This window comes from Tachypleus tridentatus, chromosome 4 (assembly GCF_004210375.1).
Source record: "Tachypleus tridentatus isolate NWPU-2018 chromosome 4, ASM421037v1, whole genome shotgun sequence".
Classification (NCBI taxonomy): domain Eukaryota; kingdom Metazoa; phylum Arthropoda; class Merostomata; order Xiphosura; family Limulidae; genus Tachypleus; species Tachypleus tridentatus.
In genome coordinates, this window is record NC_134828.1 from 66,461,336 (window position 1) to 66,475,370 (window position 14,035).

At 36.3% G+C, this 14,035-nt stretch overlaps 1 protein-coding gene across 3 annotated transcripts in view; it reads left to right on the top strand.

The window, feature by feature from the left end:
• The first annotated feature begins 639 nt into the window (after positions 1–639).
• The window catches only part of LOC143249337 (very long chain fatty acid elongase 4-like), a 30,198-nt gene continuing 16,802 nt past the window's right edge, over positions 640–14,035 (top strand). The window contains exons 1-3 of one of the 3 annotated variants that reach the window (XM_076499001.1): positions 650–834; positions 2,010–2,053; positions 11,817–12,004. In XM_076499001.1, the coding sequence (XP_076355116.1) occupies positions 11,843–12,004 (162 nt within the window). In that variant the 5' untranslated portion in view covers positions 650–834; positions 2,010–2,053; positions 11,817–11,842. Of the gene's footprint in view, positions 835–2,009; positions 2,054–6,874; positions 7,195–11,816; positions 12,005–14,035 lie in introns of those variants that run through there. The other 2 variants (XM_076499000.1, XM_076499002.1) reach the window with 2 other exon arrangements.

The window sequence follows — 14,035 nt, forward strand, 5'->3', positions numbered from 1 at the left end:
ATATATATTCATATATTGCGCAGATACCTCTTGGATGCCTTTGCGAATTACTGCTTACATACAACATACATTTATATATTACATATGTATGTTGTATATAAGCATTTGAGATCGCTGATGATGGAATGCTTAAATTCTGAAATGTCCAAACACGAAATATATTTTGCTTTACTGTGGCTACTGTTTTAAATAAGATTTCATTTTTCTGCGTAAATAATCTATAGTTCATCAGTGTTCTTATGTTCATTTATATATGTATATATATATTATGTGTCTTTGTACATAATAAAATTAACGAATTTAACTTTTTTCTTATCTATCGGTTTACACTTTCATAGATGTTCAATGAAACAAATAAAATAAAACATTTATCAGTTCACAATTTAAACATATTTTTTGATAAACACTCCATTTTATATATTTATTTGATTTTAACCTTTACACAAACTCCGATCGTTCATACTTAGACATGTTTGATTTCATGTTTATTACAGCGTTATTTTGAGAAATAGATAAATATATAATCACATCAGAAAAATATTGTAATTTTCTATTTCATACAACTGAGGATATCATACAAAGATGGCGCTGCCTATTATGTGAGGAGGTAAACTCCAAACAAATAAATTAAACACTTGGGCAATCTGTCGCCTTTAGGTAACCTAGAAGCGTTCACAGCAAGGTAGAGTGATCGTTTACTAGGCCACTTCGTAAATAAAGTACGAACATCAGAGTTGTGTTTACAGGTGGCTGGTTTAATATTTGTTGACTCCACAATGTCAGGATTATTTCAGAAACTTTTGGACATTTACAGATATGCGTTAGCACAAGGAGGTAAGTCATAAATAATGCATGTTAAACGGATATCACATATGGTATATGTTCCATGAACTAAGAAATTATATATAAGTTCATGAACCTAGACAATTAAGGATCAGATTCAACGAACTTTTGCGTTTTGGTTCATCACTTTTTTATGATGTTACGCAGAAAGCACATCTTGAAGCTCGTTGTTAGTATACCAGTAAACGGAGAACCTACTTTTCCTGACATGTATACATGTGTGCTTGCCTGTGGCTTATTCTGTTATTGACACTTATATTTAGAGGCCCCTTAATTTCGGACGTATTCGCTTTTAAATAAAGTAAACATATAATTATATACAGTTTTTATAAACTTTCAATTCTAAGGGCAACAAATATTTAAAAATATATTTATATAACATCTGACGCATATATAAATATAATGTTATATACTTTTGTTTTTAATTGTAGTTTTGTTGAAAATTCATTGATATATGGTTCTGCGTATATTCTTAGAAACTTTAACCTTATCGTATTTTCGTGCAGTATTTCTGAACTTATTTTCGGATCGTTAACAATCAAGTTAAAGAATCGTTCTGTTTGTATTATTTGTACTGAGACACGTTTTTTTTTGTTGTTGTTTTCAGGTAGACGAGCTCATTTTTAGATTAGCTGAGAAATTTTCATAAAGATGTAAACAAAAGTTAGGATTATTGGGTTAATTTTGGCATATTCTGATGGTCACTTTAACGTAAACTAGTACATTGTAAGGTGTGAGAAAGTTGAACTTCATGTTACGATGTTAAGTGTCAAAAGCTGATAGACTTTAGGGCTCAATAGGCCTAATATTAGTGGGAAAAAAAGAAGACAAAACAAACATTGGGGTGGGGATGTTTTTCAAAATTCCTTTTACTGAACTCCTTATAGATATCAAAATTCAAATAAGAGGTGTGTAAAAATAGCACTTTAGATATTTGTTTTACTTATAAGTGACACAGGTGTTTCAGTTTCGTCAATACAAGAATATTTCAACTGAGCTGGATGTGATTATAGCTAAAAGCTTATTCAAAACGTAAATTTTTATGCATAAAGTTACAGTAAGTAGTAACTTTTGAAAGTAAAAGGTAATAAGGAAGTAGTGGAACCGATAGGCCTAATAATAGCAGTATTACTATAATTTGTCATTAAAGTCAGAATATATTGCAGATGTTTATCGCCATTGAACTTCACGAGTTTCCAATTGAAGATCTGTAAGTATAGTATTAAAGATCTGTTTAATGCCTTAACATAATGTTTCATAGATTAAATTAAATATAACTTCGGATAGACTTTGGCTGCCATTATTACTAGCAAAGCTGACGAGTTCTGACACTGAACAAGAAAGACTTCCAGCAACGGTTTGTGGCGGACAAAAAGTATGGTCTAAAATATTTTTTCTTGCATATGACTTTAAATCCGCAACGGCAGGGAGGGAGGATTCTGTGGTTTACTGTGGTTTATGTAATTATTATAAGGTCTTTTTCCGTTAATATTGTTAAGCTCAAAGCTTTGCCTTCGTGGGTATCGAAAACCGATTTTTAGCGATATAAGCCTTCAGAAAAACCACTGAGTCATGGGTGGGGATCTTAAGTTTGTAGCATTAGAAAGCTTAATTGATAAATAAAATTTGTTGGATATGATAATATTTACTTGTTGAGTGTTTTACTACTGCGTTCGAGCAGTGTAATTGTTAAGCCAGACACAGAGGGAATGCAAACAACCTAAGATACAAATTTACATTAACAAATAACGAATTGGAGAACCAGATAAAGGAAAACATGATAAGATACTAAATATAATTGAATAAATGTGAGTGAAAGAGTTAGACTTTGGGAAGGGACTAGGTTTTTATGTGCTTATGATGAAAGTTTATAAAGATATGCGTTGTTGTCTGGCAAATATAAAATTCTTAATATTTGTTTTGAATTTCGCTCAAAGCTACACGAGGGCTTTCTGCGCTAGCCATCCCTAATTAAGCAGTGTAAGATTAGGAAAAAGGCAGCTAGTCATCACCACCCACCGTCAACTATTGGGCTACTCTTTTACCAATAAATAGTGGAATTGACCGCACATAATAACGGCTCCACGGTTGAAACTGTGAGCATGTTTGGTGTGACAAGGATTAAAATTCGTAACAAAGCAGTTCTATTGAGATGCATAAAAGCAAACATTTTAAACCAAGTAGTAATATTGGGCTTAAAAACAGTTTAGTTGAGTTTTGAAAATTCATGTTGAAAATCGCGTTTTTGCTTTCAATGAGTATACTGAAATCTCCAGCATATTTTAAGTATAACTTGTGAATAATAATATAATTTTTTACAGTATTACCTGTTTACGTATCTACACTATATTACCAAGAAAAACAATGGTGCAATTAGATTTCATGAGACTCGTGAAGTAAAATTACATGGGGTTGGGGTTTTAAGCACTATTGTAAACAGTTGTGACGAAGTGTCTCTGAACGTGAGTCTAGGGACTTGATACTGTCATTAAAATAGGTTGTTAGGTACAAACTTAAAAAACAGGCAATGTTATGTCAAACTTATGTATCATAAACATATTTTATGTATTATATTTCTATATGGTCGATATATTTTGATTTTAAAATAGATGAAAAATTAATGAACTTCCTGTGTATGATTCGTTCGTCTCTCATTTGAGGTGGCTGAGGGGACAAAACAGTAGTATAGGTGCATGTAAATAATTTACATCACGTAATGTAGCTGTTTTTTGTTTTTTTGGGTGAGATAAGTAATTTAATTTTATATTGTAAAGCTTGAACAAATTGCGAACCGAATAAATGCACTTTATAACATTCGTATTTAGTTTAAAAGTTGGCGAGATCTTAGCCGGCATTAGCTTCAGTACTGATCTGGTGGTTAGGGAGTTCGATTCGCAATCTGCGGGAACCCCGATAGTACAGTGTTATGTCTACGGATTTATAATCCTAAAATTAGGGGTTCGATTCCTCTCGGTGGGCTCAGCAGATAGCCCGATGCGGCTTTGCTATAAGAAAACAAACACACCCAATTTGCGAGTCGCGGCATCGAAATCCCGTATGGGAAGTTATAAATCGACAGTTTGATCCATTATTATACTTGTTAGGAAACAGTTGTATTAGGTTTATTACATTTTTTATCCAGTTCATTAAAGATTTTTAAGAAGTAATAAAGTATATGTAAATAATATTCCAATCACACTATATTTCTCAAACCTACTGCTAACGATGTGTTTTGTTAAATCTTGAGCTTCGTAGGATGCCTGGAATACATAATGTTCGCCATTTTGTTACAACAACAAAAGTTGTTATGGTGTTTGTTTTTTAATTGAATTTCACGCAAAGCCATCTCTAATTTAGCAGTGTAAGACCACTCACCGCCAACTCTTGGGCTACTCTTTTACAAATGAACAGTAGGATCGACTGAAACATTATAACGCTCCCACGGCTGAAAGGGCGAGCATTTTTGGTGTGATGGGGGTTCGAACCCGCGACCCACTTAACAAGCTGGCGAAGAATGATTAGAATTATAATTGTCATAAGATATCGGTATTACGCCTGTTACATGTTTTAAACACTACATTTTTAATGTAGTCTAGGGATTTCAAAGAATCATAAGTGTACAATATAAAAATGTTCCAACCACACTAGTGACTAGATAAGAAATGTGGTGTTTAAAAATAAAACAGGCCTAATACTAATATCTTATGAAAAGTGTAATTGTAGTCGTTCTTCGCCAGGATGTAAAAGGCATACTCACCATTACAATCCCATTAATAGTTAGTAAAAAATAGCCAAAGGAGAATGGCAGCAGATAGTCTTAGTAGCTTTGCCCTAAACAAACGTCTCTCAGTACTTTTATATAAATCTGTTACCAGTCCTTACAAAAAGACTGAATAGATTAATATCAAAGAGAAAAAACATTTCTATCATATTGAACTTTTAGCAACAAGAAAACTGTTTCAAATTTATTTAGCATTTCTTTACCACTACATCAATGTTTTAAAAACTTTCCTTGTTCTCTCATTTGCCTGCGAGGTTTCAAAGCCAAGTTATTAAACAGGCAATTTTTCCCCCCTTTATTAATTATATTGTATCATTCGTAAGAGTTTTGCTTATGTACTCAGTTGTACAAATTAACTGTACTTCTAGAATTCTGCACTGCCTACACGTGTACAAAAAGTCACTTGTGGTACCAATTGAATTATTTGATTTGATGCTCAGCATATTTCTTCCATAATTTTTCAAAAAACAACTCATCAGGATATAGTGAAACCTGCTTTGTAAGCTGTTAATGGAATATGTTTAGTAACTGTGAAATTACCGACTATCTTCAAGGCAAAAATTGTTCTTAAAAAAACAAAATTTGACCAGTTTTTTAAACCATTTTTTATTGTTGTTGAATTTCTCGCAAACTACTCGAAGTGGCAGACATGAAGGATGGTAACTATTTAACATCACCCATTACCATCTTTTGGGCTATACATTACGAACTGGATTAGCCCAGGGTTGAAACGGAGAGCATGTTCGGTGACAGTTTTCGATTTCTAATGGCCTTATTACAAGGCTATGCCTTGCCTCAGACGATTTATTTTAGATAAATGTAACGTCAGTGCATCACTCAAATATGATTAAACCATCAACATGTAAATTCCATAAATTCATGTGTATAATAGTATACAAACGACAATAATAGTGCTCCTGGTGTAATTGTTGTGGTAATTTTATGGTAAAAAGAGAAAAATAAGTTTTTTTTGTAAGAATTGACTTTGTTTAATTTTTTTCTCAGCTTGGTAATAACTGTATAATATCAATTTATTTATTCATTTAAAGAAAGATCCACAAGTAAAACTCATCAAGCAGTCCTCTTGCTCCTTACGTCAAACAAAACTAACAACTCATTGGTTTGGTTTTGAATTTCGCGCAAAGCTATACGAGGGCTATCTGCGCTAGCCGTCCCTAATTTAGCAGTGTAAGACTAGAGAGAAGGCAAGTAGTCATCACCATCCACCGTCAACTCTTGGGCTACTCTTTTACCAACGAACAGTGAGATTGAGAGTTACATTATGACGCCACCACGGCTGAAAAGTCGTGCATGTTTGGTGCGACGGGGATTCGAACCCGCGACCCTCAGATTACAAGTCGAGTGCCTTAACCACCTGGTCATCCTGGGCCAAACAACTCATTCATGGGTTATAATGTTAGAGCTGATTTAACTTATAAATGGACACTTGTGAAGGCCATGATTATTACTATTAGGGATCATGTTCCCCGGTGGGACAGCAGCAAGTTTACAGACTTATAACGATAGAATCCGCCTTTCGATTACCTATTGTGGGCTCATAGGGTAGCCCAATGTGGCTTTGCATTAAAACAAACATATTAGGGAGCACTGTCATTCCAGTCGAAGCTTTTAAGTGATACATGTAAGACTTGTATTAAATTTGTAGCTTTATAATGTTAATGGAACCAGTAATTTACCTATGTTTTAAAATAAACTGGCATAATGAGCTTCAAGGATTTGGTAGTTTAGTTTAGATATTGCTCCTACAGTTTGCACTTTATAAAAACATTGAAACATTGTAGAAGGTACATTGTATAATTTCAAATTAATCGCTCATTTTCAGCTTGCAACCTATCTGTTTCTTTGGTGAGAAGGCCACTCGACTCGCAATCTTGGGATCGCTGATTCGAATCCCTGTCCTAACAAACATTCTCGCCCTTTTAGTAGTGTGGACGTTATAACGTGACTGTAAATCTTCCTATTCGTTCTCAAAAAAGTATCTCTGCTAAATTAGGAGGCCCGGCATGCCCAGATGGTTAAGGCGCTTGACTTGCAATCAGAAGGTCGCGGATTCGAATTCTCGTCACACTAAACATGCTCGCTCTTTCAGCCGTGGATGCGTTATAAACTGACGGTCAATCCCACTATTCTTTGGTAAAAGAGTAGCCCAAGAGTTGGAGGGAGGTGGTGATGACTAGCTGCCTTTCCTCTTGTCTTACACTACTAAATTAGGGACGGCTAGTGGAGATAGTCCTCGTGTAGCTTTGCGTGAAATTCAAACCAAACCAAATGTTTATATATAATTGTCAAAAACGCAAAACCATCCCTAAAAACACAAAATATGAAAAAATCGCAACTCTGCATGGACCCAACAAACCTTCGTGCCAAATTTAGTAAAGATTCATCATTCACTACTAGGGAAAAAGTTGTAGTAAAAAACGGCCATAAAAAAAAAACACAAAAGTGAAAATTTCTATTTGTCTCTGCATGAAACTTATGAACCTCCATACCAATTTTGATGAAGATCCATCCACACCCTACGAAGTAGTTACATGGACATACAACAGACAGTACGTATATATTTGTATCGATTTTTTGACAGGTTTTATAACAGCGTTCTTTAATGGAATCAAAAAAGAGTATATAAATATAATGGTTTATCAACGAATTCTTAAATTGTATTTTATAGGTGTTTTGAATAACTTTAAAAATTATAATTTCGAAATGTAAAATATTTTCAAGTACGGATTTGGTGACTCTGGTAACAAATGTTTGAGGTTTTAATTTCGGTATTTTCTGTGTCTTGTGTGCATCTACGAGAGTAAATTGTATATTTCCAAATTGGGATGCGTTAATTTATATTAACTTTTTCGTTTGTTTGTTTGTTTGTTTGAATTAAGCACTAAGCAACACAATGGATTATACTATGTAATACACATTTTGTTCCTGGATAGTATGTGTTGTTTTTTAATTGCTTATGTTGTGAAAGTACAGAAAATGGCCATTATTCCCTTCAAACTTTGCTTTTGTGACCTGGATAATGAAATTTAGAAATTAACCTGTTTTTTTTAAAACGGGCAAATTTGCACATTTTTATTCACATAAGGTCTGAATAAAACAACACATGAATCAAGATTTACATGTATTTATACTAAAGTTATACAAAAATGTTTAGAAGTGAGTGGTTTTCGACACTTACGACTGTAATGTAAATCATTTTCACGTATTATAGTCTCTCATCATGTTTTTGTTATACCCTCCTTGGTAGCGACGTTCAAAGTCCAGTATATCTTGGTGGAAGCGCTCGCCTTGCTCCTCTGAGTATGCTCCCATGTTGTACTTGAATTTATCAAGATGGGCGTCAAGGATATGAACTTTCAGGGACATCCTGCACCCATTTTGTTGTAGTTCTTCACCAGAACCTCAACCAGTTCCACATAATTTTCGGCCTTGTGATTGCCCAAGAAACCCCGAACCACTGTGACAAAGTTGCTCCAAGCTTTTTCCCTTCCTACTGAGCTTTTTGGGGAACTCTATGTACTCCAGGATCTTTTTTATTTGTGGTCCAATGAAGACATCAGCTTTGACCTTTGCCTCAGACAGCTTAGGGAAGAAGTTTCGAAGGTAAATGAAGGCTGCAGACTCCCTATCAAGAGTTGTGACAAATTGTTTCATAAGATCCAATATTATGTGCAATGGTGGGAAAAAATCTTCTGGGGGTCAATCAGTGGCTCACACTTGACATTGTGCCTCCCCACAGGGAACTCGGTCCGTTGTGGCCAGCGCTTCCTCTTGTAGTGCGTTGCGGTGTTCCTGCTGTCCCAAAGGCAAAGATAACAGGGAAACTTGGTAAAGCTTCCTTGGAGATTTATCAGGAATGCCACTATTTTGAAGTCTCCGATAATCTCCCAACCATACTCATCATACTTCAAGGCTTCTAGCAAGGTCTTGACGCTTTTGTATTCCTCTTTGAGGGGCATCGAATAAGCCAGGGGAAGAGACAGATACTTATTCCCGTTATGGAGCAGCACAGCTTTGTGGTTTCTGGATGAGCTATCAGTGAAGAGGCGCTACTCATTCGGGTTACAGGCAATTCCAATTGCCTCGCACAGACTGTATACATTGTGACAGAAGCAGAACCCATCTTGACGAGTGAAGAAGTTTAAAACATGTCGGTGACGCTTCCTCTGCTTTCAACTTGCACACTTTCATCTGACAAATCCCACTCCTTGAGCCTATATGTCCAAAGCTCGGCATTCGACTTTGTTAGACCAAGATCTGAGATCAAGTCATTGAGGTCTCTTTGGTTAGGGTAGTATGGATTTCTCTCACCAGCTACACCTCTGAAATTGTAATCTGGATTTTCAACGTCTACCTCCTCTTCTGATTTGCTGCTTTTGTTTGAGGATGGCTGCTCTCTCTCTGGCAGAGTGGATACAGGGATCTCAGGGTAGTGTGGCACTGGAGCGGTAGATGATGGAAGGTCTGAATAGATGATAGCAGATGCATTCTTGCCAGCCTGACGTTTGGAAGGGTCCATCATGCAGAAGTAGCAATTGCTTGAGTGGTCAATGGGTTCACGCCAAATATTTGGAATAGCGAACTTCATGGCTCTTTTTCACCCTCTGTACCATCCTGCAAAAGATCAAAATAAAATTATTATGATGAATAAATTTATTTTATCCACAACTAATGTGTAAGAGGTTCATGCAAAATATTTTATATGCGATATTTTTCTATACTATTGGAAATTTAAAAAATAAAAGATATATAAATTTTAAAAGGTCTAAAGGTCTAAAATTTGTATAATATAAAATCTTACTATTCAAGCAAGCAAAAATTGTCCGTCTTACCTTCTATAGTTTTTTACAGTGCTCGCAGATAAAATGAGGTGCCCAGAGTTTGTCTTGATCCACGACAGGTATGCCGAAATATGCCTAGTACGCTTCACATATTTTAGCAGATGCTATCACAGATTACTTTTTCGCTCGTGTCTTGATAAATTGGTCACATACATAGCAGAATGCGCCTGGAGATTGCTTGCAGCTTCTTGATACCATCTCTGATAAAATCAGAGAGGTCTGTGTGTTCACTTAGACAGCTAGAACTGAACTGAAGTGGTGAATGGTGAGCCCCTGTATATATATATTACTGTGGAAAGTTCTAGAAACTTCTCATGAGTTCTACAACATTCTAGAAAGTTTTTGAAAATTTTTGTAAGTTTGAGAAAATTCTCTATCAGCTACTCAGCACTGAATCTACCTGGAATGTTCTGGAAAATGGGTAACTTTGAAAATTTCATTACCCAGGTCAGAAAGCAAAGTTTGAAGAGAAAAATAGGCATAAGAAATAGGGAAATAACACTTTCTGCCCAGGAACAAGAAAAAGTAAAAATTTTGTTACATAGTGTTACCTGTGCTCTTCTTCCCACGGGTATCGAAACCCGGTTTCTAGTAATGTGAGTCTACAGGCCTACCGCCGTGCCACTAAGGGTTTAAATATTTCGTATTATTGCATATATATTTTTCGATGATTTTTTGTTTTATTCAGCGTTGTATAACATTGATACTCTTTTTAAAATTACTGAAAAATATCTTATTAGGAATGTATTCCTAAATAATTTTTGAAATCAAGACATGAAGATATTTAAGACTGAAACAATTAAGTCCAAGAATATAATGTTCTTTTTTTTTTCCCAAACTATTTAGAGGTATTGTGCACTCTATTTTTCCATGGTCCCTTGTTGGGTCATCAGTAAATTTATAGACTTATAATGCCAAAATCCTGGGTTCGATTTTCCGCGATGAACAAAGCATGGATAACCAAATGTATATCTCTGTGCTAACGTAGACATACTACATAAAATAATAACACCACAGTGAAGTTTTTTCGGTGAACTCACGGCCAGGTGGTTAGAGCGCTTGACTCGCAGTTTGAGGGTTCCGGGTCAGAATTCCCGTCAAACCAAACATGCTCGTCATTTCAGCCGTAGAAGCATTATAATATTGCGGTAAATCCCACTATTCGTTCGTAAAAGAATAGCCTAAGATTTGGCGGTGAATGGCTATGACTAGCTGCCTTTTTTCTAGTTTTTCGCTACTAAATTAGATAGCTAGGGCAAATAACTCTCGTGTTGCTTTGCCTAGCGCGTTAAGGCGTGCGCTTCGTAATCTGAGGGTCGCGCCCGAGTCGCGCCAAAACATGCTCGTCCTCCCAGCCGTGTGGGCGTTATAATGTGACGGTCAATCCCACTATTCGTTGGTAAAAGAGTAGCCCAAGAGTTGGCGGTGGGTGGTGATGACTAGCTGCCTTCCCTCTAGTCTTACACTGCTAAATTAGGGACGGTTAGCACAGATAGCCCTCGAGTTGCTTTGTGCGAAATTCCAAAACAAACAAACAAGCTTTGCGCGAAATTTAAAATAAACCAAATGATGGATCCTGCATCAGCGAGAGCGATGGTCCTGTTGTGGAAGCTATTAGTATATGCATAAAAATCGTATTTGTTTTTAACAGTATGGTAAAATATAAAAAGGATAGTATTAATGTATAAGGTTAATGGAAATAAAGGATGTATGACGTTAAAAAAATCAAACCAATTATTGTCTTTCTCGTAGGCCCGGCATGGCCAAGCGTGTTAAGGCGTGCGAATCGTAATCTGAGGGTTGCGGGTTCGCATCCCCATCGCGCCAAACATGCTCGCCCTTTCAGCCGTGGGGCGTTATAATGTGACGGTCAATCCCACTATTCGTTGGTAAAAGAGTAGCCCAAGTGTTGGCGGTGGGTGGTGATGACTAGCCGCCTTCCCTCTAGTTTTACACTGCTAAATTAGGGACGGCTAGCACAGATAGCCCTCAAGTAGCTTTGTGCGAATTTCAAAAACAAACAGTCTTTCTCGTGTTTGACTTCCCTACAAGACATAATCTGTACTGTAGAAAGACCCCATCTCTTTTAAGTGTGCAAAATTGAAACTCGTAGAAATAAATATGTTTCGCGGTGTTTTGAGTTTTTATAACATGAAAATTCAGGGTTCGATGTCTGTGACAGACACATCACGTATATCCCATTGTGTAACTTTGCGACAGATAAAATAATTGTAATTTTAAAGTATTGATTTTTGGTAAGTTAGTTATCAAGTTTTATTACGTTAATACATGTATGTTTATTATTTTGATATTGTGTAATTGTTTTTTAGATCCACGCACAGCAGACTGGTTTCTGATGGATTCCTTCGTGCCAACGGCCATCATAATGGGTAGCTATGTAGCATTCATCGTAGTCGGGTTACAAGTTATGAAGAATCGGGCACCATTGCAGCTAAGAACTGTTTTAGTCTTATATAACTTCATTCTTGTGATGATGTCACTATATTTGTGTAATCAGGTATGTGCTTTTGTTTATTATGTTTCTTGATTAGATGAAAGAAACGTGTTTGTTTTTGTGATGTGTTGGCTTCGTTTCAGAAAGGAAAACATCTAAAATAAATTGAGATCATCAAACTGCCCAAAATGTGAGACCATAATTATCTTCATGTTCACACTGTCCTGTACTTAGCGCAGACACGTAATTTTAATTTATCTTAATCATGTACGACATTATCTGAACATGATACTCTTGTTTCATTTGAAGAAATGCTGTAATTTTTACTCGTTTTAGCATTAAAGGAATAAAAGATATTAATTTCACAAAAATTGTAAATGAGTGTATTTGTGCTAGTTACGTAATTCAATAAACCTTAAATCTCTAGGTATATCTTCACCCCTCCCATCTCACCCACAAAATATTTGTATGCATGGCATCTCTGAGACTGTTGCAGATTATCTGTAAGGGCGTTTCTTTTTTAAAATTAAACTCTGATAGTGAAAACTTCACGTGACACCGGAGACAAGATCATAAACTAACTTTTGAATTTTTTTTACTGATTTTTTTAGGTCGATAGTAGGGCAATCGAAACAGTCGATTTTATAGTCCTATTCCAATGTTGGTAGACGGCTAATGCATATTTCTGGTAACTGTCTCACTGCGCATGCTTTCTGTTTATTGCACTTACTATACAAATAGCAGTAGAAATAAAATAAATTGCAGCGTAAATTAAAACTGCAAGCACTCTTCGAAGGATTATTGCCAATCAACAAAAATGCACAATTTTTAATTTGTACAAAATGATTACAAAGAAAGTTTCAGAGTTCAACGCATCTTATCTTGGAAACCTAATGACGTAAGAAGGTGAAATTGGACACAGGTATCATGGGTTTCGTGATATACAAGTGCTACAGTTTTCTCAGATTGTCACTAGAGACGCTACCGTTGTTTTTTTTCACAATCTTCCCATCGGTGTAAGTAGGTCGAAAATCGCAGTTAAGCTAACTGAACTAACAAGAAACTGATAAGTGTAATGAGAGGTGAATTAATGAGATGTTATTACATTGAGGGATACATTCCAGAGGCAGTTCTCAGGGAATACTGTAAAGTGTATAAAATCTGGAAAGGGCAGATTATTTCATTGTTGCTGTGTGCAAGTTCTTAAAAATATTTCAGGAGATAAGTTGCGTTTGTGAAAGTCCTTGTACAAGGAGATCAACCACACCTACCGAAACTGTCGCTGAGGTCAGCCATGCCATAATAAAACATTCAATCACAAGGGCAATTTGCGGACTTTCCCTTTCCAGTTGCATTACGTTTAAACAAGGAATAACACGGATTTAACCCATTTTGGTTTTATGTTACAACTTGTGGCAAAACTTCAAGTCTATGGCCGACGTCCTGCAATCATGTTACGGACTAGTGAAGTATACATTAACCTTTTCGGTCAATGCGCATAATTGCATTATCTGGCCAGAAACTAATTCACACGTAAAATTTCTTTATTACTGAACCGTACTTTTTCTTCCTTTCTTTTGAAATGTCATCAGCAGATGGGTTGTAAACCAACGCAGTCATGGCACCACGCAATGCTCACAACCATGCTGCAATGTCGAAATGTGACAGATAGTGTGGTTTTCAAGCTAGGATGCCCGGCATGGCCAGATTATTAAGACACTAAACTCGTAATCCGAGGGTCGCGGGTTCGAATCCCCATCGCACCAGATATGCTCGTCCTTTCAGCCGTGGGGGCATTATAATGTGACGGTCAATCCCAGTATTCTTTGGTAAAAGAGTAGCCCAAGAGTTGGCGGTGGGTGGTGATGACTAGCTGCCTTCCATCTAGTCTTACACCGCTAAATTAGGGACGGCTAGCGCAGATAGCCCTCGAGTAGCTTTGCGCGAAATTGAAAAAAAACAACGAAAAATCATGCTAAGGTAGTGCCACTCTTCAAATTAGTAATCCGATGAAACACGTCTTGCGAAAACACTATCAGGAAATAATCATTTCCCGCCACTTTCCTCGTGAAGGACCTCTTCATTCACTTGAAC